General features: G+C 41.4%; 1 protein-coding gene across 1 annotated transcript in view; it reads right to left on the bottom strand.

Annotated features, from left to right (window-relative positions):
- Positions 1–25,605, bottom strand: part of LOC128738233 (ras-related protein Rap-2a) — a 305,617-nt gene that overhangs the window by 268,732 nt on the left and 11,280 nt on the right. The window contains exon 2 of the mRNA XM_053833222.1: positions 21,164–22,691. Coding sequence (XP_053689197.1) covers positions 21,164–21,298 — 135 coding nt within the window. The 5' untranslated portion in view covers positions 21,299–22,691. The remainder of the gene's footprint in view (positions 1–21,163; positions 22,692–25,605) is intronic.

Here is a 25,605-nt window from a genome sequence, read left to right as displayed (position 1 = left end):
CTTTCGAATTCGCAGAGTTGGCATGTATCTTTGTCCAGCCTACCAATCGGTTTGAGATGGCGTTTGCTCGGACAGTAACCGGTAAATATTTCTATTATTATACTTAGTTCGGTTTTCTTCAAATTAAGCAAGTTTTCTACTTTACTGTGACAAAAAATTGAAAAATTTGTAAATTAAACTACCCATGTTTCCATAGTGACGTAACTACCAACATGAATTATCTAAGGTTGAGCTCCTCAGAAACTTGCTAAACTCGAGATTGTGTCAGATTTATGTACAACACATTTTAATTTGTGGCAATACGAAGTTTGTCGAGTCAGCTAGTGTATACATAAAAAGCAAGAATAAATCTCGGAAAAAATAACCATAAGAAAAATAACCATCGAAGATGAGAATTATTGTGACAGTGAAATACAAAATATAGCAAAAACATTAAAATTTGTCAAAAAAGCTAACCATACTATCAAACTTATTGTAGTCCATCGTAACTTTTAGGATTTTGAAAGATTCTACCATAAAAACGACGAGTTCTTAAGTAACTTAACAATAAAAAACTACAAGGTATACAGCTGTAAGGGTTGTACGAAAGGGTGACGTAGGACTATATCGGATCATTAGATCAAGGACTAAAGTAAACTGCATTTCTGGCATATGTATGTTTATACGAAAATGTGTGTGCCATTGTTTAATTAAACTTTTAAAAGAGTAGAGCGAAATATTCAAATTCAATTTTTTTGAATACGTGGTCGGGGGTTGATAAGTACAAGGCCTGCAACCAATGAGACATATAGATTTCTTTCAAAAATCACTTGTGTGCACCATAAAGGCTGAAATGGTAATGAATGACCAGCCCGCAGATTATTGTATTGAATATGATTATGCGTGGTTTAACATGTTTCAATAATCTTACTTTTACTCGCTTGTGGCCTTTAAAAGGGCCATTGGTAACAAATAGCATTAAAGCCAAAGCATGTTCATCGCAAATATGACATGCCATTCGAATGTGCTTCTCTAAAACCGTTATAAAATAAATTCGTGCCTCCAATAGCCCCCACATGCCAAATTTGGTTCCTTTTGCTTGATTAGTTCTCGAGTTATGAGAAAATTTGTAAATTATTTGTATGGGAGCCCCCTCTTAATGAGGGGAGGGGTTTCAATTCACCATAGAAAAAATTCTTGCCTTCTGAAAGCACCACATGCCAAATTTGGTTCCATTTGCTTGATTAGTTCTCGAGTTTTGAGGAAACTTGTCTTTCATTTGTATGGGAGAACCCCCCCCCCCTCTTACGCTCTCCTTAATATTGGTCTCCAACTCCTCCGTAATTGCTGGTCATTTTATCTATCCAGCGACATATAAATTGTTCATTTTCGTTCAGTAGTTTAGTAGTTATTAGCATTTGAAATCTTTCATTCAAACGTTACACTTCTATTTTCGTTTTCACAAAGTGCTACCCAGTCCCAGTATAGTAAACAAAGAAACAAACAAAGTCTTACGTCAAAAATTTTTTTTTCGCAAACAAAGCTTTTCATTTTCAGTAAATATTATAGTCCTTTTATAATTTTTTTAACCCTTATTGATCAACCTGTATTGACCCCTGTCGAGATTTTCGAGTTCCAGTTTCGGAATGTTCCTTTTGAAATATCATTCAAAGACTCCAGATACTTGTTATTTACATAATTTTACGTAAATTAACATGTTTTGTCAATTTTGTCGGATTATCGATCAGTCAATTTAGAGTTAAAGAAATTTTAATGCCGACAATAAAAACTGTTGTAGACCCATTGTCTCTACTACAAAATTTAATGTAAATTTTTTCTCGGGTCTGCTTAAAACGCATTTTTTTCTCGTTTACAAGATACATTTGTTACATACAGGTTGGTAAACGGCTGGATAATGCGAAATATAGACCCCATAGTGGTCGTTAGCCTCTTATCCAGCAACTCCGATCCCGACCTCCTCGTGGTACCAGCCGGAATACGAGAAACCTTAGCGGGTAACCAACCCCTGTGGAAACTAAGGTCGTATACTAACCGGGAAGGAGGTAGTGAGTCTCGGCACTATAAGATAGCAGCCCCATCGCAAGACTCGGTAGTGTTGCCCCAGTACGGCTACACACCTAAATTAAACTTAAACTAACAACATTCAAGCATATTCGGAGCGGAATATTCGGCATCGACCTATGCGACGGAATAAGGACGACGAATGGAGACTCGGAACTTGGAACTGCAGATCGCTAAATTTCGCAGGTTGCGAGCGGGTGCTGATTGAACAGCTGGAACCCCGCAAACTCGGCATCGTAGCTCTGCAGGAAATCTGTTGCAAAGGAGAGAAGGTATGGAAGATCCGTGGCGAAAAGGCCCAGTTTTACCAGAGCGGTGGCGCTACCAACGAACTGGGAACGGGCTTTGTAGTGCTGGGCGGAATGCAGGATCGCGTGATAGATTGGAAGGCGATCAACGAGAGAATGTGTGTATTGAGGATAAAGGGCCGTTTCTTCAATTATAGCATCATTAACGTGCACTGCCCGCACGAAGGTAGACCCGACGATGAGAAAGAAGCGTTCTACGCGAGTCTGGAGGCAACGTACGACAGCTGCTCGTCACGGGACATCAAGATCGTCATCGGGGATATGAACGCCCAGGTCGGTAGGGAAGAAATGTATAGACCGGTGCTAGGACCCCATAGCCTGCACACCGACACGAGCGATAACGGCCAAAGATGTATAAACTTCGCAGCTTCCCGAGGCCTGGTGATCCGAAGCACCTTTTTCCCGCGCAAGGATATCCACAAAGCCACCTGGAGATCACCTGACCAACGTACAATGAACCAAATTGACCGCGTTCTCATAGAGGGCCGGTTTTTCTCTAACATCACGAACGTACGCTCCCGTCGGGGTGCGGATATTGATTCTGACCATTACCTAGTAGCAGTACATGTGCGCTCAAAGCTGTCCACCGTATACCGGACACGTCAAAGCCGCCCTCCTCGGCTGAACATCAGGCAGCTAGATAACCCACAAGCTGCCGAGAACTACGCGCGAATGCTGAATGAGGCACTGCCTTCTTCCGAGGAGTTATTATGTGCTTCAAACCTCGAAGACGGTTGGGGCAGAATACGCTCGGCCATCGGAGAGGCACTAGGTATTGAGCTTCGGAGTACACAAAATGATTGGTTTGATGGGGAATGCCAACAAGCGGTGGAGGAGAAAAAAAAATGCTTGGAAAAATTATCTAAGTATTGCCACTAGAGAGAACCTGGCCAAATACCGACGAGCTAGGAACCAGTTGACCACGATCCTGAGGAGAAAAAAGCGCCAAAAGGAGGACAGAGATCGTGAAGAATTAGAGCAACTATTCCGAGCTAATGACACGCGCAAGTTTTATGAGAAGGTGAACCAAACTCGGAAGGGCTACACACCGAAACCTGACATGTGTAGGGACGAGGGAGGGAATCTAATTACAAACGAGCGCGAGGTGGTCGACAGGTGGAAGCAGTTCTTCGATGAACACCTCAATGGCGAAGTCGCAGAAGGAGGCGGAACGGAAATTAACCTAGGAGCGCCCATGGAAGATAGTAATGTCCTAGCACCTGATCTCCAAGAAGTCAAACGAGAAATCAGGTTGCTGAAGACCAATAAAGCCGCTGGGAAGGACCGCCTACCGGCAGAGTTTTATAAACATGGCGGGGAAACGCTAGCAAAGGCTCTACACTGGGTTATTTCGAGGATTTGGGAGGAGGAAAAGCTACCGGAGGAATGGATGGAAGGAGTGGTTTGTACCATCTACAAAAAGGGTGATCGCCTAGACTGCTGCAACTATCGTGGTATTACGCTGGTAAACGCCGCCTACAAGGTACTCTCCCAGATCCTGTTACGCCGGCTGTCACCGATAGCACAAGGTTTCGTAGGAAATTATCAGGCGGGTTTCATGGGGGCTCGCGCAACTGCGTACCAAATTTTTACTATCCGACAGATCTTGCAGAAATGTCGGGAGTACAACGTGCCCACGCATCACATCTTTATTGATTTCAAAGCAGCATACGATACAGTCGATCGAGACAAGCTATGGCAGATAATGCACGAATACGGTTTTCCTTACAAACTGACGCGACTGATCAGAGCTACATTGGATCGAGTGATGTGTTTCGTACGCATCTCTGGGACACTCTCGAGTCCCTTCGAGACGCGACGAGGGTTGAGACAAGGTGACGGTCTATCCTGCATGCTGTTCAACATCGCTCTTGAGCGGGCATCGAAACGAGAGGCACGATTTTTACCAAGAGTAGCCAACTTCTAGGCTTTGCAGATGACTTCGATATCATTGCCAGGAACTTTGCGACGGCGGAGGCAATCTACGCCAGACTGAAAGCGGAGCCTAGGAGAATCGGGCTAAAAATAAATGCGTCGAAGACCAAATACATGAAAGGAAGAGGCTCAAAGGAAACAAACGCGCGCCTCCCACGGACGGCAACCGTTGACGGCGACGAACTAGAAGTGGTAGAGGAGTTCGTGTATTTGGGATCGCTGGTGACCGCGGACAACAACACTAGTAAGGAGATCCAGCGGCGCATCCAAGCGGGAAATCGGGCCTACTTTGCCCTTCGTAAAACGCTACGATCAGGAAGCATACGCCGCCGCACGAAGCTAACAATGTACAAAACCATTATTAGACCGGTAGTTCTTTATGGACTTGAAGCCGTGACGCTGCTTACGGAGGACATACGCGCCCTTGCCGTGTTTGAGCGGAAAGTGCTGCGGACGATATTTGGCGGAGTACAAACTGAAAGTGGAGAGTGGCGGAGGCGTATGAATCACGAGCTACAGGCACTGCTTGGGGAGACTCCCATCGTACATCTAGCGAAAGTTAGCAGGCTACGGTGGGCCGGACACGTCGTAAGGATGCCGGACGACGCGAAGAGTGACCCAAGACCGAGTTGAATGGAGACGAGTGCTTGAAACAGCACGAGCCACCTCGGCTCTATGCTGCTGAAGAAGAAGAAGAAGATACATTTGTACTAGCTGACCCGACAAACTTCGTATTGCCACAAATTAACCTGTGTTGTACATAAATCATGAATCTCGAATGATCTTTGTCACAATCTCGTGTTTTGCAAGTTTCTGAGGAGTTCAACCTTAGATGATTCAGACTTAAGCAGTTACGTAACTATGAAATCATCCCAGGTAACCAATAAGCATCACCAATGCTATTCAAATGTAGGCCAATAAGTATTTAAGTCGCCTTAAATGCTGCTTAAATGCTATTTTGGCAAAATATACAGCTACTTTACTGATAACCTTCTTATAGTGCTGACAATGCTAATTTACAGCTAATTACCGACACGAAGAATTTGAATACAATTTTGGATGCGAATTTACAACACCGATGCAGTCAAAAAGCTAATATACAACAACGTACAGTATAAAATGCCAGATACGCTGATTTGCTGCTTATGTTAATGCTCGCTGTCGCTAGTTCCAGGAAACCCAGGTGCAGGTAGACCTAGGACAACAAATAAACCTAGACAGTAGTGATTTCTGCGGGGAGTTGCCTCTCCACAGTGGGCGGCGCTTCCGACGGGTCCTCGGCAACACTCGCGGCCGTCTCGTCCTAAATGATCTAGTGTTACTATAGATAGTTTTTGTGGTCTTGTTATCGACTAATGTTTTATGGAAGAGTCTCGAATTTCTCGGGTTCAATTAGTTTTTGAGTTTCGCAAAAATTTCTGTTTTATTTGTTTGAGAGTCCATATCCCCTACCACAGCACAGTGGTCCAAACAACGAAATACGTGATCGTTTGATATAGCGCCAAAACGTGAAGTTTTTCGCATATAGTGTCTTTAGGAACATTTCTTGGTATAACAAGCCCCTTCTTGTGAGAGAAATCTTTGGGTGATTAATTCCCTTAAAAGTGAGATACGAAATTTATTTTCTCGTACATTCGAGATACAGGTTTGATACTTTCGGCAAAGTTGTAGTAAATATCAATGCAAACAACTTGGTCAAAGACACCGTACTTGTATCTCTTCATGGAAATTATCTATGAAGCGTTATTCGTGGACAAACCCTTCAAAACAGTTTTTAAACCCTGAGTTATTCTGGTCAACTTTTACGTGTTCATAGTGTTCTAGAAAGTTGTTTATCTTGCTAAAATCAACGTTTTTGTAGAACATTATTATAAGTGATTTTCTGAAGTTTCGGAAATATTGAGCATTTTTGATGAAAAATAGTACTACTCTGAGCTTAAATATTTCTCAAGGTGGCAAATGGTGGCAGATCAAACAACTCGTACTTAAAAGTACAACAAAAAATCACCCAAACATTTCTCTCACAAGAAGGGGCTTGTTATACCAAGAAATGTTACTAAAGACTACCATATGCGAAAAACTTTACGTTTTGGTGCGATATCACACGATCACGTATTTCGCTGATTGGACCACTGTGCACAGGGGTGAGAGGTCTCTATCATAAAATAAATTTAAGACTCCATTCAAAGTTCCATTTGCTTGATTAGTTCTCAAGTTATAAGGAAATTTGTATTTCATTTGTATGGAAGCCCCCCTTTTAAAACGGAGAGGCGTCGTAATTCAGCATAGAAAATATTTCTGCCATCTAAAGCTCCCACATGCCAAATTTGGTTCCATTTGCTTGATTAGTTCTCGAGATAAGAGAAAATTTGTATTTCATTTGTATGGAAGCCCTCCTCTTAAAGGGGATAGGAGTCATCATTCCTCTTCTAAAGAGGGGAGGGGTCTGAATTTACCATGAAATAAATTCTTGTGCAGAAATAAGAGAAAATTTCATTGGTATGGAAGCCCACCCTCTTAAAGGGGAGATGGGCCATAACTCGCTTTCTAAAGAGGAGAGGGGTCTAAATTCACCATAGAAAAAAAATCTTGCCTCCAAAACCACTTATATGTCGAATTTGATTCCATTTGATTGATTAGTTCTCGAGTTATGAGGAAATTTGTATTTCATTTGTATAGGAGCCCCCCTCTTAAAGTGGAAAGGGGTCCCAATTCATCATAGAAAAAAATTTTGTCTCCTAAAAACACCCACGTGTCAAATTTGGTTCCATTTGCTTGATTAGTTCTTGAGTTATGAGGAAATTTGTATTTCATTTGTATGGAAGCCCTCCTCTTAAAGGGGAGAGGAGTCATAATTCCCCTTCTAAAGAGGGGAGGGGTCTGAATTTACCATGAAATGAATTCTTGTGCAGAATGTCTGATTAGTTTAAAACTATATGGATAAACTCAATCAATAAGAATAGCGAAACGGATAGGTTGAATTTACAGTTCCCGGAGTAAATGACACGTAACTCCAAGATTTTTTCTGGTCTGGACGGAAATCATGCAAAAAATGACGAAAAACTGGTGATAAACAGAAAAAAATATAGTATGAAATAAGAACTCCTCGGTCACCGTACCGAACTATTATTCAACTCCAGCCATTGAGTTTGCTACCAGACGCGGTTCCACTCGGTCCCACTTACTTTACATCGCACGGAACGGGGGTTGAACGAACATAGCCGCTACTGCCGTCGCTGTCGCCCTTTCATTCACGGCTCGGTTGCAACTAATGAACTTGTCGGGAGACCCCCCACACCTGCTCGGTGGTAGGTATGCGTTGTGCTGCTCCCCAAGCTGAACCACACACCGAACTGCACTATTATGCTGTGCAATGGCCATAGAGAGGTACAGCAAAGAAAAATATTCAACCGTGTGCGCGCGCGCGAAAAACATAATCGTGAAAAACAAAGTTTTGAGGCACCCAACAGTATAGCAGCATCGGTGTACAGCAACAGCAGCAGCAAGCAAAGTCGAAGAAAACAAAAATAGAAAACATTAATGCTGGAAAATTAACAAAGTTAAGAATAGGCCCCGCCGCTCGGTCCTACTCTGCCGCCCCATGGTCGGCCCACACCGCGGTTTTGTGTGTGAACAGCCACAGCCAGTGCGTGCGAGACGAAAGCGAAATTGCGGTGGCAAACGCAGTGGCGATGGCAACAGCATCCGTCTCGGGTGGTGGTGGCAGGTGGGGGGCACCTAAAGGGAAATAATTGTAAACTGAATTTTGTTTTTCAAACACATGCGCACATTTAGCGAGGAACGAAAAAAAAATCCGCCCAAGAGCGGAAGCACGAGGAAGCCTAACGAACCGAGCGGCGAGACGGCGTTTTCTTATAAACATTTTGTCTGCAAATGCATCACCCAGTCGCAGCCGCAGCCGCTCGTCTGATTGCGAGTGGAAAAGTAACAATAAACACGAGAAAAACGAGCACAAGATCCAGCCTTGGCTGGCAGTAACATAAACAACATGTGGTATCACAAACTGATGATGCTGCGGCAGCGGCGGCGGCCACTCTGTTGCTCTGTTGCGGCCGATGATAATGATAGGGGCCACTGTGGTCGGCAAATATTTACGACAAAGGTCCCGAACATTCGGGAGACATTCAGAGCGAATCTAAGGGACGACGACGAGCTGAAGTTTACGATAGAAATGCACCACATACAAAGTATGGGCATGAACAATTTAAAATACATCAAGTTTTATTATAATTCTGCACTCTGGGTAGAAAATAAAAACGTTTACGGAGTTACTATTTAAGCTTTTGTAGTTTCCAGCAATTGAATTATACCAAGCAATTATTTTAAATCACGAACACATAAACGTAAATGTTTACAATTTCCGTTCTGAAACCTAACGTGTACGTGAATGGATTTTTTCTTGACCTAACACTTTACAATTCAGTAACTGAGCTGAAGGGAATTGCATAAATTTGTCTATCATTTATCGTGGAAATAAACCTCCAAACAGCAAGGTCTGTGCAGCAGAAAATTGATCACCAGTTTTACTATCACTCGTCATTTAAACGAGAAAATAAGCGCCAGGTTTCACCATTTTATGGCCATTTTCAATTTGCCAGAGTCGTAGAAAAGTGACTTTCGCCGAAAGATAAAAATTCCTCCGAGCTGCTTTTGGTGCACCTTTAATACAGTGTGGACTTTTTTCCGGGTCTACTAGTTTTGCCGGAGGAGTCGGTTTCGCAGGTTCGCTGGACTCGTTAATCGACGCGTTTCGCTTTTGGTAGGTATTCGAAGTGATTGATTTTCTGGTTAAACAGTGTTGTTTTACATCCCGTTTGGCTGCAGGAGGGCAGCCAGCTTCTTAAAACAACATGTTGCGTGGAACACCTCCCTGTTGGTTGGTGTGAAACAGACAACATAACATCAGCATGACCGCTAATAATTGCTTATTCAACTGTTGTGCAGCTATTATTGAAGAAATAAAATCTTCATAAGCTAGAATACAACCAAAGTGTTTGGTTACTTTAAATTTGAAGCTACGAGAGCAACCCTACCTTTTGTAACTTTACAAACATTTCCGGTGTCCACTAAAATAATAATAATAGTTATAATTTTTAGTACAGAATGCAATTTAACTGTTGATACATGTGGTTCAATCGAAATAAAACTCATCTATTTGCTCAAAATGATAGTTGTAATGATTGCACAATAGCTAAATACCGGTCACCTTATTAAAAACACCTTTGCAAGGTTGTAATACAAAATTGCCATGGAAGATAAATGTTATGAAACAGTTAATGATTGAATTCTTTTTTTTATTGACGGACATAAACACGATTCTTAAGGATTTCTCGTCTGCCTGTGTATGCTGTTATATCATTGAACAAAAGGCATAAATTGACGCAATTTGTCTTCGAATCACAATGTTCGATCGTATACAGACCATAAAATACTGCTGCAAAAAAATTCGCGACTCGGCTACCTTTCGGGATTTGGCGGACCGGTTCACAATTAACTTGTTCTTGCTTGTGCAACAGAGTAATACGTATGCGGCTTAACTGGTGCTTCTTTTTCTGGCCTACCTGCTTCTCGGCTGTTCCTCAAGGCAGCAATGCGGGACTTCTACTGTTTGTGTTGTTTTTATGTTTTCAACGAAATCTCGCTTTCGCTACTTGGAGATGGACACAAGGTGATCAACGCGGATGCCATTATATCCGGTGGTTCGTACTATAGATGGTTGTATTCAGTTTCAGATGCTCTTGAATGTTTTTGTTGATTGCTAAAGAATACCAATACATGCAGAATTCTAGGTGTATTAGTAGGGGTGGCATGGTATTAGTATCTCGCAATGTAAAGTAATGACTTTCATCCACATCACCTGTCAAGTCGTTTTCAACACAAAAGCTGGGACCGACGTGATAAATCTTACGATCAAGCCAACTTATTTACAGGTTCAAAACGAAGGATTGATTGCTCACCAAGCTTGCCTCCCAATTGGTCTACTGTTTCGCATGATAAGTGGCAAGTAGCGCCGTCTTGTTGAAATAACATATTGGCCAGATCCAATGCTTTGCAATGGCAATAAAAAACAGTAACGCTAACAGCAGCGGGGTCCATTCAGACTAAGGTAACGACCAATGAAGATTAAAAATCTTCAATAAAATACGGACCAACAATTCCGCCGACCTATAAATCGCATCAAACAGTATATTTTTTTGGACGCATTAAAAAGTTTTTGTACTACATAAAACCACTCATCACACAAAAGGTGATAATGTTGTTTGTAGACGTATTCGTTAAACCAGAAATGAACCTCGTCGCTGAGCAAAATTTTACAGGAAAAACTACGCAGGCTTCTCAAGGTAGCAGCATCAGGTTTCTGGTTTTCATATAGTTTTCCAAGCGATATTGCTTTGATTTGAATCGATCGATTGAACTGATTTGGTACATTCTGTTGGAAGTTTGCTATATTGAAAGATAAGATTACTAAGCCTACTTGGTAAACATACCAGATGATATTATATCAAATGACTTAATCCGTAACAGTCCAGAATTTACCCGTAAAGTCACTCCAATTTTCGACTTTGATATACTATTGCATCAATGTACGAAACTCAAATATTCCTCGGGACAAACTGACTGTTCAAAGGCAAATGTTTTCAGGATGATAGTATGAGGATGTTTTTTCAAAAATTTGAAGTTTCCATTGCTGTTAAATAAACCTGTTGTTAAAATCAATACTAAATATAATTATTCTTTTTGTTTTGTTTTAGATTATAGTCACATTAACACTTTTAGGTCATTCGTGACTTCTGCGGGGTTGGGATTTGAACCCGGGTCCTCAGCGTGAGAGGCGTGAATGCTAACCAATACACCGGGACTTTCTCCACTAAATATTATATCGATAATGTTTTGAACCATTTATTTCCCATCGTCAAAAACACTACAAGAATGCACCATACTGCTTCCAACAAGATTCTGCACCGTCTCACCAGGCGAAAGCTACACAGGCTTGGTGTGAGGACAATTTTTCGGATTTTATTCTTTCGAAAAAGCGCCTGACTTGAATCCTCTTGACTTCTATCTATGCAATCCTTTGATGCATACATCAAAGGATTGACTTTGGATACTTTCAAGTAACGTTTGGAGAAGATTTAGAATGAAATACCTTATGATATAGTGCCAGCCGGCAATAACGCTTTGCAACAACGATTGCGACTGGTAATTAATTATAAAATAAAAATTAAAATCACGAATGCAAGCATTGAACGGGTTACTGTACCTATAGTTTGTTCTATTGAGTGGCAACAGAAGTGCATCGTGAGTTCGGAGAAAGCGAACTGGAATATTTATATTAATACTTGCAAGTAATGATGAACAGTCGCTGCGGTTGTATGGGAACTCAGTAGTAGTTAGGCAGCGAATAAAAGATATTACCTTGCGTTTCTTAATGTTTACAACAGCAATGCCGTTTTCGTCACACCACATCAAGAGTTGATCAATGTCGCTTTGCAAGGCGGCGTACTCTAGGGTGGATGATATTACCCGAAAGATTTGAGAGATCGTCAGCGAAGAATGATTGTCCAGATGACAGCCAACATGCGAGATCGTTTTCGTACAGAATAAAAATGAGCGGACCTAGTACACTCCCTTGGGGAACTCCTGAAGTGACGTTGAATGTTGCTGAGGTTTCATGGTTAACCTGAACAAAAGATTTCCGTCCGGTGAGGTATGATTCCAACCACTCAACTATCGTACTTGGAAAAACCAAGATGGAAAAGTTTGTCGATTACAAACGTATGCGGAACAAGGTCGAAACCCTTCAAAAAATTTAAGTAAATTAAATCTACTTGGCGACGGAATTTAACTGCAGAGAATAATGTGTTGACCATTAGGTTTGTTGTCGTAGAACGACGTTCGACTAAACCATGCTAAGACTCGCTGATCAAAGGTTATGCAGCATTGCTCAGCGAACGATGGACGACTGTTTCAAAGACTTTGACAAGGCAACAAAGTATCGATATTCCACGATGTTTATCAGCTAGCTGAATACGTCCTACTTTGTGCATAAGAACAATTTCAGCAATTTTCCAAATGGACGGGAACGTACAGTCAGCTAGGAAACGATATCGGTGCAACCAGTTCTTTCGTAGAGCTCTTGATGATGAGTGGAGTTAGTCCATCCACTCCAAGACCTTTCGTTATATATAAATCGTTCAGTACTTCAGACAATTCCATCTGAGAATCGGAAGTTCGAGTTGTTCACATCGTATAATGGTATCAGACGAAAGCTTTCCGGTTTGGATGCGGGTGAACCGGTGCAGAACACACTTTAAAGACATCAGCAAATGGATTGGCAGAACTGGAAACATCCTCTGTACTCCACATTACCCGGTGACCTTTAGGCCCTTAGGAAAGCCCTAAACGACGACGGATTCAGCTTCAGCTTTGATTGCATTATATCCACGTAAGCTGGATGGGACGCTGTAAGTAGATCTTTGTAGTCATTTTCGATTTCTGTTTTCTTTAGATCTGATACTAAAGAATCGGCTGCGGGCTTTTCGGACTGTGGAGTCCACCAAGTATTGCGGCTAACAGCTCTCCCGCGTGGTACAACCGCATTGAATATGTTACAGTTACGGCCTCATCAACAGAAGAACAACTAAATCGTTGTGTCTTGTTGATTGTCGAGATTTTACTGCTCAACAAGCTGAGACCGCTTCACCTGAAATCGAACCTGAAAACCTGAAGTCGAACCTGAACTTCAACAGCGGCAGAAGTGGACCAAAAAGTTCGACGTAGTCCGGAATGTTAACATATGCTGAACCGAGGATTCTACCATTGACGTTACTCAGTGCATTTAACAACACAAGACCTGCTGAGAAATAACGGAAACTGATTCTGTCAGTGCAGCATCTTGCTCTGTTGACACATTCGAGAGTAAGTATATTAACTATGCCAGGGTACAAAATATCAGGGAATCCTGAGCTCATTTCGTACGACAATTTTGAATAATATCTAACAGTAACTACGGATGTTCCTCAAGGCAGCAGCATGAGGTTCCGGCTGCTCATGTCCTATATTCCGACCTGCTCACAAGACTCCATGGGAAAATAGGCATCTCTATCGGTTGAAGCAAGTGCAATATCGTCTGCGTTACGAGCATTACAAAGATCGTGCTACCAAGTTACCATGCGATACTTCAACTGTACCTACAGTGATTTTAGCGTTTATAACCTGCGAGCTTACATAAACAGTATACCCTACGAATACAAGGAATCTTTGTCAACTTTAAGAAACATGAAGATGGATTGCTGTCAGCTGCATCTTCCCAGATCAGCATGAATTTTTTTGCGAACCTCGTTGATTAGTCTTGTTCTGCTTACGTAACATGAATAAAGGAAAGCAAACGGATGCATTGTGTACACGAACTTGAAAGCATCGGTCTTTGATCGGTTTGATCACGGATCACGGAAGATACTTGTAAGGCTTGAAAAACTGAAAGTTTCCACATCGTTGTCTCCAATCCCTAAAAATCCCACACTTCCAGAATCTTGCTGCATAAGGATTGACCAGATTGTATTGGCATTGTCTGGACATAAAATTGTATCAGAGATATTTGCACGCGAAAAATGACTTTTTTGAGAAAGTGATTCTCGGGTCGGAATGAACCATTATGCCAATAAATCAACCTCCCAGCTTTTTCCCCAGGCGCTGTTGATTGCAGATTCCGCAGATCCCTCAGCTCGAGTAAAGAGGCGCGCAATACAGTATGATTTCGAATTTGGCATGCCTCGATTTTGGCAACAAAAGTATCCGTTTTTGGCAACACAAAATATTTCCCTTACAAAAATATGCTTAAATATTAGTCAGTTTTTGCATCCATGCTTTAAAGGACGTAAAAATGATGCCCTCAGTGTGTTCATGGAAAAAAGTTTGCTGTTGTAGAATGTTTCGAACAATAATATTTTTATTGCCGTAGGACTACGTTATACCGCCGGTTGCCAAAAACTTACTTGCACCGGACGGCTAGCTCTTGGCGGACTTTTCAAGCATAAAATGATTGGTTGATTAATAATATTTTTAATGAATTTTTAACGCATTTACATTCAATTTTTTCATATCAAAAATAGGTCTCGATTTTGGCACGGTTTCGATTTTGGCAACGTAGGCGACACGCATTTGTTGCCAAATTCGAAATCCAACTGTACAAACTTAATAACCCTTGGCTTCAATGACCCTCCCTTACCGAAGTTTTTCCCCTTTCCCCTTCACGTCTTATTTCCAATTCGATCTATCAACACCTTTGTTTGATTACTTTCTTCCACCGTTCCTTTCGACTATTGTAAATAATAATCTTTTGTAAAATTGGAATTTTTCCAATTTAATCGGTCACTGGAAAAGGATTGGCCGTTAAACGTGGTTAGCATTTTACCATATTTTTGGGGGAAGCCATTTTATATTGCCAAAAACGAATACTTTTGCTAGACGCAAAGTCGGGGAACGCCGGACTCAAAGTTCTATCATATTTCTTGCTTTATTATTGTTGCCCGTGTTTGGGAAGTTGAGAAATCGAGGCAAAAATGACTCTGAAGGAGATTTCAACAAGATTTCCAAGCGCACGTTTCCAACACAGATTTCAAATTCACCAGCGTTTTTTTATGGGAGCCTGAACCACTGCGACCATTAGGAAGATCTATTGTGGTATACTCCGAGTTGCTGTTTGCAGAATCAATTCGTTCCATCACTATGAGTCAGAGTGTTGGTCGTCCTATGAATTTGTATTTCCCCCCAAGAAGGTATGACTTCCTTAATGAATTTCAGTACCTTTTTTGTTTCAGCAGACCATATCTCGCTAAGCGTTAGAACGCTTTCTCCGAGAATACACAGTCTTCGTTGAATTAGTGCGCTGCATTGACACAGTATATGTTCCGAGGTCTCGATCTCAAAATTACAGAATCGACATATATCATCGGTCAGCTTACCTATATTTTTGAGGTGATATCTGCTCGAACAGTGTCCGGTTAAAAGACCGGTCAGCGTACTCAAATCCACTTTATTCAAACTGATTAAGCTGCGTGTGATGCTTTTGCATGGCGTAATGTAACGCTTTGATTGTCGTAATGTTTGAACAGCTCTTCAGTTGGCATCAATCGTTGATGATTCCCAGACTTTGAGCTCAGCTTTTATGCAGGATGTAGACACCCCGCAGCATGGCTCAGGCCATCGAATTCAGTTGAAGAACCAATTCTCGCTACGAGATCGGCCTTTTCATTTTTTTTCTATACCGGCATGACCGGGTACCCAGTATAAATTAACATTGTTAGTTAAAGCCAATTGTCTTAGGGAGAGGATGCATTCCCAAACCAGCTTTGACAGGCATGTGTATGCCTTTAAGGCATTTAGAGCTGCTTGACTATCGGAGAAAATACAGCTATTGGCATGTCTGTATTTCCTAGTCAAGCAAATGTTTGTACAAGTTGATATGGCATGTATTTTTGCTTGGAAGACTGTGGGCCACTGTCCCATTGGAATTGATATGTCGATTCCTGGTCCAGTAACCCCAGCATCTGTAGCTTTGCCAATTTTAGAACCATCGGTGTAAAACAGGAATGATCCCAGACGAGTCTTAGGACCACCTTCTTCCCATAATCTGTGATCGGGTTCGATTACTTTGAAGGGTATATCGAAGTTTGTCCTAGTTCCCATCCAGTCTTCGTTCATGATTACCAGGGTGTTCAGTTGAAAATCTCGGAGGATTCGTAGGTGTCCATTGAGATCCCCATCTTGAAAATGTTTAACACGCCTTAGCCTAAGAGCACCTTTTTCTGCTTCAAGTTGAACGAATTGGTGCAACGGTAGAAGATACTAAAGAGCATCTAGAGCTTTGGAAGGTGTTATTGTTATTGTTTATTGATTACTGCAACATAAGATTAATATCTTTTAACGTTACATTTGAATTTAATGTAGAGTTCAAAGTTTCAATCCATACCTTATAATTATATACTAACTCAAAATAGTTCTAAACATCTTCTCCGAAACTTAACCGTACTATTCTCATGAATGACGTCTTGTGGAAGTTCGTTCCAGTAGACAACTCCTCTAATGAAAAACGTTTTACCATAGTGACTCGTCCTGTGCCTTGGAATGACAAATTTTCTCAGTCTAAACCCTCTGAAGTATTGCAGTTTGCTGTATAAATAATCCGGACTCTTAGACTTAAGGAGCTTATGAAAGGTGTGCTGGTCATTGCTCCAGTTATTGAAGAGCACGCCATACGTTGTATCATTCCAAGCATTTTTTGAGCCGTTATTTGTGTAGTTTTAGGCCACCACAATAGCGAAGCACATGTTAGTCTGGGTCTCACAATTGCCGAATAGATCCAGTGAATCATCGTCGGTTTAAGTCCCCACTTTTTGCCAAATGTATTGCTGCAAGCCCAAAGAGCATTGTTTGCTTTTGAGATCGCATACTCTAGATCAGCGGTTCCCAAAAGGGGGTTCGAAAACCCCCAGGGGTTCGCAAAAAGTTTTAGGGGGTTCGCGAAAAATTTGGCAGTAATGGCGGACGATTCGATTGGATGTATGAGATGGGAGATGCCAAACCAGTGCAAGTAAGATACCAATCAGTTTGGAGTCATTGTTGCATTCACCAGCAGAATTTCATATAAAACATTGAGGATAATCGATAAGCGGAGATTTGCGAAAGTGAGCATTGAGAGGGCGCTAGCCAGAGTGGCTAAAATAACAGACCGTCAACGATTTGGAACTGGAGAAAAATTCGCGGCATCAGCGTTAGCTAAAATTGAAGTAGCAATAATAAGTATGAAGTCCAGCAAAGCATAAAGGTATTATCGGTACAAATGTGCATCAGCTGATCAGAGTGTAAGCAGGACATCTTACTAATACAGCAGTATGTTGCTTTGTACCACTTTCAAAATAATCTGCAAGGTCTTAATTGGACTCAGAAGAAAATTTACGCTACACTCTGGTGGCAGCTAGTTAGGGTGGATCATATCACTACGCTCCGTGTTATGTTGGAGAAAATCAAAGGATTCCAGGACTTCCATGGCCTGTTTATTGATATCAAAAAGTAAATCTTGAAAGCACCTGGGGCACATTTTTAATTGTAACCATTAATTGTTGAATTGTAGATTACCCTGAAACCCTTGGACAATGCAACAATGACGACGACGACATACTGTCCCAACTGCTATCTGATATAAAGAACCTTGACTGCTCCGATAGCTCCAAGGCAGCATATCTCATAGTCAACGTTGCCAAATCGACACTAATAATCCCTCATATTTCGCAGTAGCTGAACAACCAGTTGCGGGAGGGAAGTTTACCAAGACTATAAACACATGGACCAGTGGTACCTTTGTGAGTCTTCGAAATGTTTGGCGCTCAAATCAAAGACTCCATCACTGATGTCACTAGCGCCAAATATAAACAGGAATGCGAAAGCATAGATGAAAGTAGATCGGGCATACCTTGAAAAGAGGAATGATCGAAATTGATTGAGTTCTCTTGTGACAGCTCATTCGATGAAGAATTTGTATGAGATGTAAGCAGTTGTATCAGATGTAAGCAGTTGCTTACATTTTGAGCAAATGTGTTTCATGCACATCTCGGGGGCACTCTCGAGATGCGGCGAAGGTTGAGTGAGACAAGATGACGGCTTATCCTGTGTGCTTTTCAACATCACTCTTGATGGTCCGAAGAGCGGGCATCGAAACGAGAGGCACGATTTTTAGCAAAGGTAGTCCACTCCTTCGCAGATGACTTTGATGTCATAGCCAGGAATGATGCCGAACGACAGTGCGAAGAAAAAAATTCTGTTTCACATTTGACCAAATCGAAAACGACTTGCGACGGCGAGACTTGGCGACCTCTGGATGCTCACCAGAACCAGAGTGAGACACATAGGAAATTGGTGACCCAGAATCGAGTCGAATGAAGACGATTGTTTCAAATATCACGAGCCACCTCTGCTCTACGCGGACGATGACATTTCTTTATGGGTTTCAAAGAAGGAATTCCTGATAATCTATTTTGGTCAATGTTCTTCAACAAAATGTTACACAAAAAGTCATATGAATTGATTTTTTTGCATTTTTTGGGGTTCATTTTTTTGTGAAATATCATCAAGGGGTTCGCGGACAAAAAAGGTTGGGAACTGCTGCTCTTGATAAGCATTCCAATTTAGCTTATGGTCAAGTATAACACCCAAGTATTTTGTACGTTTGGATAGCTGCAATTGGACTCCCTTCAGCTGCAGAGCTGCAATACGGTATTTCCTTCTTCTTATAAATGGTATTATCACTGCTTTAGAAGGGTTAATACTTAGTCCTTCTAAGTCACACCATTTAAGTGTGTAGTTCAGGGCAGGGCAGGTCAAAACCCCGTTTCTCCATGGTTTTATTTATTGAATTGTGGGAGGTATTGTCAAATGCTTCCTCAATATCAAGTAAAGCTGCAAGTGAGATTTCTTTATTGTCAAAAGACTTTTCTATTTTTGAAATCAACGTATGAAGTGCTGTTTCAGTTGATTTTCCTGTTTGGTAGGCAAACTGGAATTTGTTCAAAGGTCTTCTTTTCAAATATGATAATAATTTGTCCTGTTACGTTTTCCCGCGTTTGGAATGAAGATAACCCGGACTTCTCGCCATTTCTTAGGAACGTATCCTAGTATCAAACTTGCCCTAAACATCTTTGTCAGAAGAGGAATCGTGATATCCTTGCTTTTTTGTGATTGCACTGGATAAATTCCATCTAATCCTGGAGACTTGAAGGGACTTATAGAATCCACTGCCCACTCAAGTCTCGACTCCGTGAAAATAGCACTGGCTAATTCTTGAACTCCATCTTCGTCCCTAATTGAACTAGACTGAGCTGCGTTGAAGCCCTGTGCGTCATCACAAGACGTTTGAATTGAGCCTGGAAAGTGTGTGTCTATCATGATACTACGCAATTCCTGAGAATCGGTTGTAAACTGGCCATGTTTATTTTTTAGGCTTCCAAGTCCATTAGTGTGATCTTTTGAAAGGGCTTTGTGAAGTCTTGCTACAACAGACAAGCTGTCAACTTGCTCGCATGTATTCCTCCAATCCCTGCTTTTAGATTTACGAATTTCTCGATTGTACTCTGTAAGACATTCTCTATAATTAGTCCAATCAGAAGTAGCCTAGGCTTTGTTGAAAAGTTTCCTAGTCAATTATTCACCTGCGATAAATCATCTCGCCATAAAGAATTAGCGATCTGTTGGGACAAGGAATTTTTGTCATTTTTTATGGCACACTTCACTAACACAGACATCAACAGAAGTCTGCTTGGGACGAGCAAACTTTATCACTTCTTCTGGCACTCCGTACTCCCCAAGCAAAGACATCAAATTGGTCTATGTATAATCGTCGTAAAGAATCTTCGACCTGTTGGGACGGGGAGTTTTTGTCACTTTTTTTCTAAACTGAAAGTAATAGAAATCACAATAAATAGATGATGCATTTACCAGTCGTCACTGCCTGTGAAACAAGGCGATCACAAAGAAAATGTATGGGGATGGGGAAATTTGTCCTTGGAACGTTTTGTTAATTTTCACTAATTAGTGGGCCATTACAAATATTTTATAAAGTTTTTGTCCTTCCGGTGTTCGGCCACTGAAGGGGGGGGGGGGCGAAAAAAAAAACAAAGTGAATTTTTTAATCGAGCAAAAAAAAACTTGGGTTTAAGCATTTTTATTTAAAGTTTAAACGTGAACACCGAATCTATTCTTGCTTATAATATATACGTTATTATTTTCTATGCAAAAATTTACGAAAAAAGACAAAACCGAAGAAAAATTTTTTGGACGATTTTCGGAAACTCCATTGTTCAAATTTCCATTTTTGTATCGTACTACAAGCGTTAACTCAACTTGTATACTCATTTTTTGAGTTTTTCAGACTGTAGAGCCCACAGACAATGACACAGACTCATGTCCTACAAATTATTTTTCTGCCCCCCGATTTTTCAAGCCAATTTCCAAGGGGGGGGGGGGTTAACAAAAACTTTGAAAATAATTTGCAATAGCCTGATTAAAACAAAAATTATAACATAAACCACAGAATCTATTAGGAGTCGATTGGTATCTACACTATGAAAATTCATTCATAATTGGCAGAGCTATTAGCATTCAAGATTTTTCATATTTTCGTGACGGTAATTAGAATCTAAATTATGGAATGATACTTTGCGATAAGACGTAGTCCGACGGCAAAACTATTTTGACGACTTTAAATAAATTTCTCTATGAGATGATTTAGTACAAATTGTCCGTTATAAAATTTGATATTCAAAACAAAACGCATCAAGTGTAGTTTCAAACAATAACTAACAGTAAAGTATTGTAAGGTAATAAAATATGTCATTTGTTTTTCATTAAGAACTTATTTTCAACGTCTGTCTCAAACTAAAGAATTGTTTTCTAAGGTAAGTTTTGAAGGTTAAAAATGAATAACGGACGAAAGTCAAAACCCTTTTTTTTTTTGATAGCAAATATTACAACTCACACACCAGATAGGGGACAAAGTGCCCCCTTACCAGGTCTGTCTAGCCAAAAACAGCAATCGAAAACAGACCACGACTGCGCCTTGCTTCTTCGCTCATTATGCGGCTCCGCCGATAACCGTTTGCAACGACGACAGCCGGAAACCTGTGGCTAATCGAGCATTACGAGTCTCGTCACGGCTGGTTGTCGCGTTCGTTGCTTACATTGCATGGTTTCAAACGCAAACCAATCGACGAGCAAACATAGATAAACAACGAAAAACATTCGAAGAAAAAAAAAACACGAAAGAAAAAAAACCGATCACCACTCACCTCAATCTCTTTCCGGTAGAAATCCTCGATCGTTGGGTCGTACTTTTCGATGAAGCAACCGGACACGAACTGCACGGTGAGGGCCGATTTGCCAACTCCGCCGGAGCCCAGTACAACGACCTTGAATTCGCGCATTTTGCTCCGACTTTTGTTTACACTGTCGAAACGGCCTCACTCAGCTCACTCGGTGCCTCCGGTTTTGCTCGGCTGGTACACTTTACCAGGGCGCGATCGGTTGCTGTCGATCGCAAACCGTAAACACTCACACACGGACAAACGGATAAAACAAAACAACAAAAGCTGGGTGAAATTTCCACGCTTTTCGCCCTCGATTTTCACCTTCTTCTTCAGCAACAGCACCAACAACAGTGGTAGGCAAAATCACCAATACATAAAATCACTGAAAACACCTTTTTTTTGCTTTGATCTTTTGCACTGCTTTCAACTGATCATTACAAAATCATCGAAAAATAAAACGAGCAATAAATGGGCGCAAGCAATTACCACTCTTGAGCACTCTCTCACACACACAATAGAGCTAAACACGCGGGACCACGAAGACCGTCGTGGAACTGCTCTTGGTCGAGCCTAATGCAGCCGCGCGCCACTTCGCTTCGAGTAAACGCACTTTCTTCGGCAGTAGAACCGGCACCGACTCAGCTTTTACGAAAACGCCTCAGGCAGCCAGTTGTGTTGTATATTTTCTGATTCAGCCCGTGACACCACCAATTATTATCTCGGTTATGTGCCACTCTTAATCATAATAATATTACTTTTGCTTTTTTCTTGGTATTACATTTACCAGCGGCGAATGGTTACTAAGCTGACTTATGACAGCAACGGCGAGAAATACTAAAACAAACGGCAGTTGATTGCTTGCTTCCACGAATGGCTACTAGATAAACACAGATACATGCACACACGAACTACGAGATAACAGCGAGATGATAATAGACTGACTGAGTGAACGATGCACAATGAAGCACTGATAGTGTAGTAGCAGCGACGGCGACGGCGACGACTACGACGGGTAGGGTAGTATCACTGCGATCACGGGAAAATTTTCAAACACCAACACACGCGACGATCAGTCTGTTACTGACCGAACTGTGATGTTATTATCGTTGTCGTCTCGCTCTTCGACCAAGATGGGAAGGATTCCGGACAACCTAACGGCAGCAGCACTGACTGACGTTGAATAATTATTACTAGAGTTTTTCTTCTACAAAGGAACGATCAATAATACGTTCCAATAACGTATGACCGCATTGATCGAGCACGGCGACGAAATTTCGAAATCTGTACAGTGATCGCTACTGTATGTTTCTTCGGTCCCCGTGTGTGTGTCCCGTAGTGTGGGTGGAACCGGTCACTGGTTTCGATTCCGATCACGTGTCGGTTCACTTCTTCTGTGGTTCTGCGTTAGCGTTTTGGTGCGACAAGGAGCGCCGTCGATGAACTGTGGAAGCTTCCGTTCGCTATTCGATTGTCCGTCATCGATCATTGACGCGTGGTGCGTTGAGAATATCTGAAAAATGACGGAAAGGAAGGGTTTCGATTATTAGCTTCGCATAGCCATACATGGTTGTTTGCGGATTGTTTGCGTACCGCAATTAGTACGATTAGTTCTACAAGTCTGTTTGTATGTACTTATTTCGGAAAAAGGTTGAAAATTATCTAGTAACAATTAACGGGAAATCAGCAGTCATTAACTTTTCGTCGGAGAGGCCAATTTCGGAAGCAGTTTTGTTTATAAAAATGTATTTGCTGCATTCTTCTTGCCAATCTGAACACAGCGAATATATTTTCTAGAAGAGAATTTTTGTTTCAAACAAAAAAAACTGCTTTTGAAATAGGAGTAATTCTCGCTGAAACGGGGCCACTACTGACACGAGGTCTTCAAATATTGAAACTTTTGCGCTTATTTGGTTGAAAATGGTTGAAAAATAAGAATTACAGTCTTGATACCTCGAAATAGTGAACCCCTCGTTCGCCAAGGTGCCTAACAGGTTCAAAAAAAGTTGGATTTTGAGCAAACCTTGAGATTTATATCATGTGATATTTCATAAAGTTGCCATGAAACAACTAACAAATGGCCCGGTTCTGTAAAAAAGAACAGGGCTTTCAAATGGAGTAATCTTGGATTTGGTCACCATATTGGATGTTGGTCGCCATATTGGATTTTATCCCCAACCGATTATAATTTTTAAACCACCATTGGAAATCTGAGAAAAAATGCTACAAGAAACATTCATAAAATTAGGTATGCAATGGCATTAACAAAATAAAATAGCCAGTTATTTGAAGCAAGATTCACAATTTTCATATAATTATTGTGATGTATGTATTTCCAAAATACAAATATTTCCAAAAACGGCGTTTTTTGATTGAATCCAACATGGCGACCAAATCCAAGATGGCCGCCAATTATTTTTCACTTTGTTTATAAGCCCTATCTCTCCTCTTTACAAAACCGTGTCACAATAATTATATGAAAATTATGAACCTTGCTACAAATAACTGGTTGTTTTATTCAGTTAATGCCATTGCACACCTAATTTTGGCTACCAAAAAAACCAAATATGTCTACATACTATCATGATACTCATCATCATACACTCAATCATTTTCCCAGCAATGTTATGTTTTCTATACATTTTTGGAAAGCTTAAAGGATAAGCTTTCTAAAACTGTACACATTCACGATGTTTCTACAAAAGTTAGACGAGATTTTTTCAATTAAATCTCAAATTTAACCAAAAAATGAAATTTTTTCACTTTAGAAGTCCTTAAAGTGACCTTAAAAATGACCCACATTCCTTAGCTCAACACCACTAGTTTTATATTCAATCCTAAGCCTCTGGTCAAAATTTCAGCCAAATCGGTCAACATTTGCAAATTTTTGCTTTCATATATCACCCGCCTAATCTTACAACTGAGCATCTTATACACGGTTCCTATTTAGATACCTAATTGCCTAGTTGTAAGATTGAGCGGGCGATATTAGAAAGTACATACAGTATCCTGAAAATCCGCCTTTCAATCCGAAGCTAGGATCCTAGGGCTAAATCAACATTAACAACATGAACGATTGCTGGAGGACGACGACGTCTGGTCAAGAACGGCAAGAGTTCCTTTGGGGCTCCTAACAGCATCGACCGACCGCAAAAGGACTTTGAGAGTCCCAGCAGAGCTTCGTAGCATGTGAAGGACTGCTGGATGGATGACAACGAGAGTACCAGCGGTTCCCTTAGTTCGATAACGATCGCCGTAGGAGATCAAGAAAACTGGTGGCGCCTCTACTTCGAAAATGACTGCTGGCGAACATTGTGGGTTCCAACGGCGCCCTCTACTTCACCAACGATCGCTCGAGGACGTTGAGGATCGCGGCGGAGCCTCAGCTTTGACAAAGATTGCTCAAGAGCGGCGAGAGTACCGGTGGCGTAAGGGCCGGTCTCTAAAGGACTTTGAGAGATCAAGCAGCGCTTCGTTGAAGATAAGCGACAGTCCCGGTGGCGCTTCAAATAATAAGGCAAAAAGAAAAATGTATTAACACATTTTATTCACAAAATTCACAAAACATACCATACTATTGGAGAATGAAATGAACAAGGTGCCGGAAGAAAATATAAATAAAATTGGACATCCAAAGCATCAACGAATTTATGAATTTCGACAAGGTCTCATTTTTTTTGCAACACCACAGGTTTTCTAGTTCTCCTACAGTGATGGTTGTCGAAAGGAGAGCCGCTGGGACTCTCGTTGGCATCCATCCAGCGGTCGTTCATATGCTACGAAACGCTGCCGGAACTTTCAAAGTCCTTTTGCGATCGGTCGATGCAGTTAAGAGCACCAAAGGAACTCTCGCCGACCAGAAGTCATTGAAGTAGTGGTCGCCCCTGAGACCCTCGATCTCCTCCAGCGGACGTCATTGAGGCAGGTTGTTTCGCCTAGACTCTCAACGTCCTTCAGCAACCGTTCCTATGCTACGAAGCGCTGCTGGGACTCTTAAAGTGTTTTACTGTCGGTCGTTACAGTTGGGATTGGGACCGTCATCGATACTCTCGCGGTTCGTTGATAAAGAAGGGGGTGCCACCGGGACCCTTAGTGTCCTACGGCGGTTGTTTTCGAATCAACGGGTTCCGTTGGGACTCTCGTTGTCCTCCAGCGATCGTTGTCGAAGCAAGGGATGCCACCGGAACCTCGACGTCCTCCAGCAGCCGTTTGTGTTGTTGGTGTTGATGCGGCCCTAGGACCCACGGATCAAAAGGCGGATTTTCAGTATATTGTATATACTTCCTAATATTGTCCGCTCGATCTAAGAACTAAGTACCTAAATAGGAAACGTTTATAAGATGCTCAGTTGTAAGATTAGGCGGGTGATATGTGAAAAACAAAAAAAATCTACAACTCTTAAAAATGGTCTCAAATTTGCAAATGTT

This window comes from Sabethes cyaneus, chromosome 2, assembly GCF_943734655.1.
Source record: "Sabethes cyaneus chromosome 2, idSabCyanKW18_F2, whole genome shotgun sequence".
NCBI classification, from domain to species: Eukaryota; Metazoa; Arthropoda; class Insecta; order Diptera; family Culicidae; genus Sabethes; species Sabethes cyaneus.
This window is presented reverse-complemented; position numbering and strand designations above follow the sequence as displayed.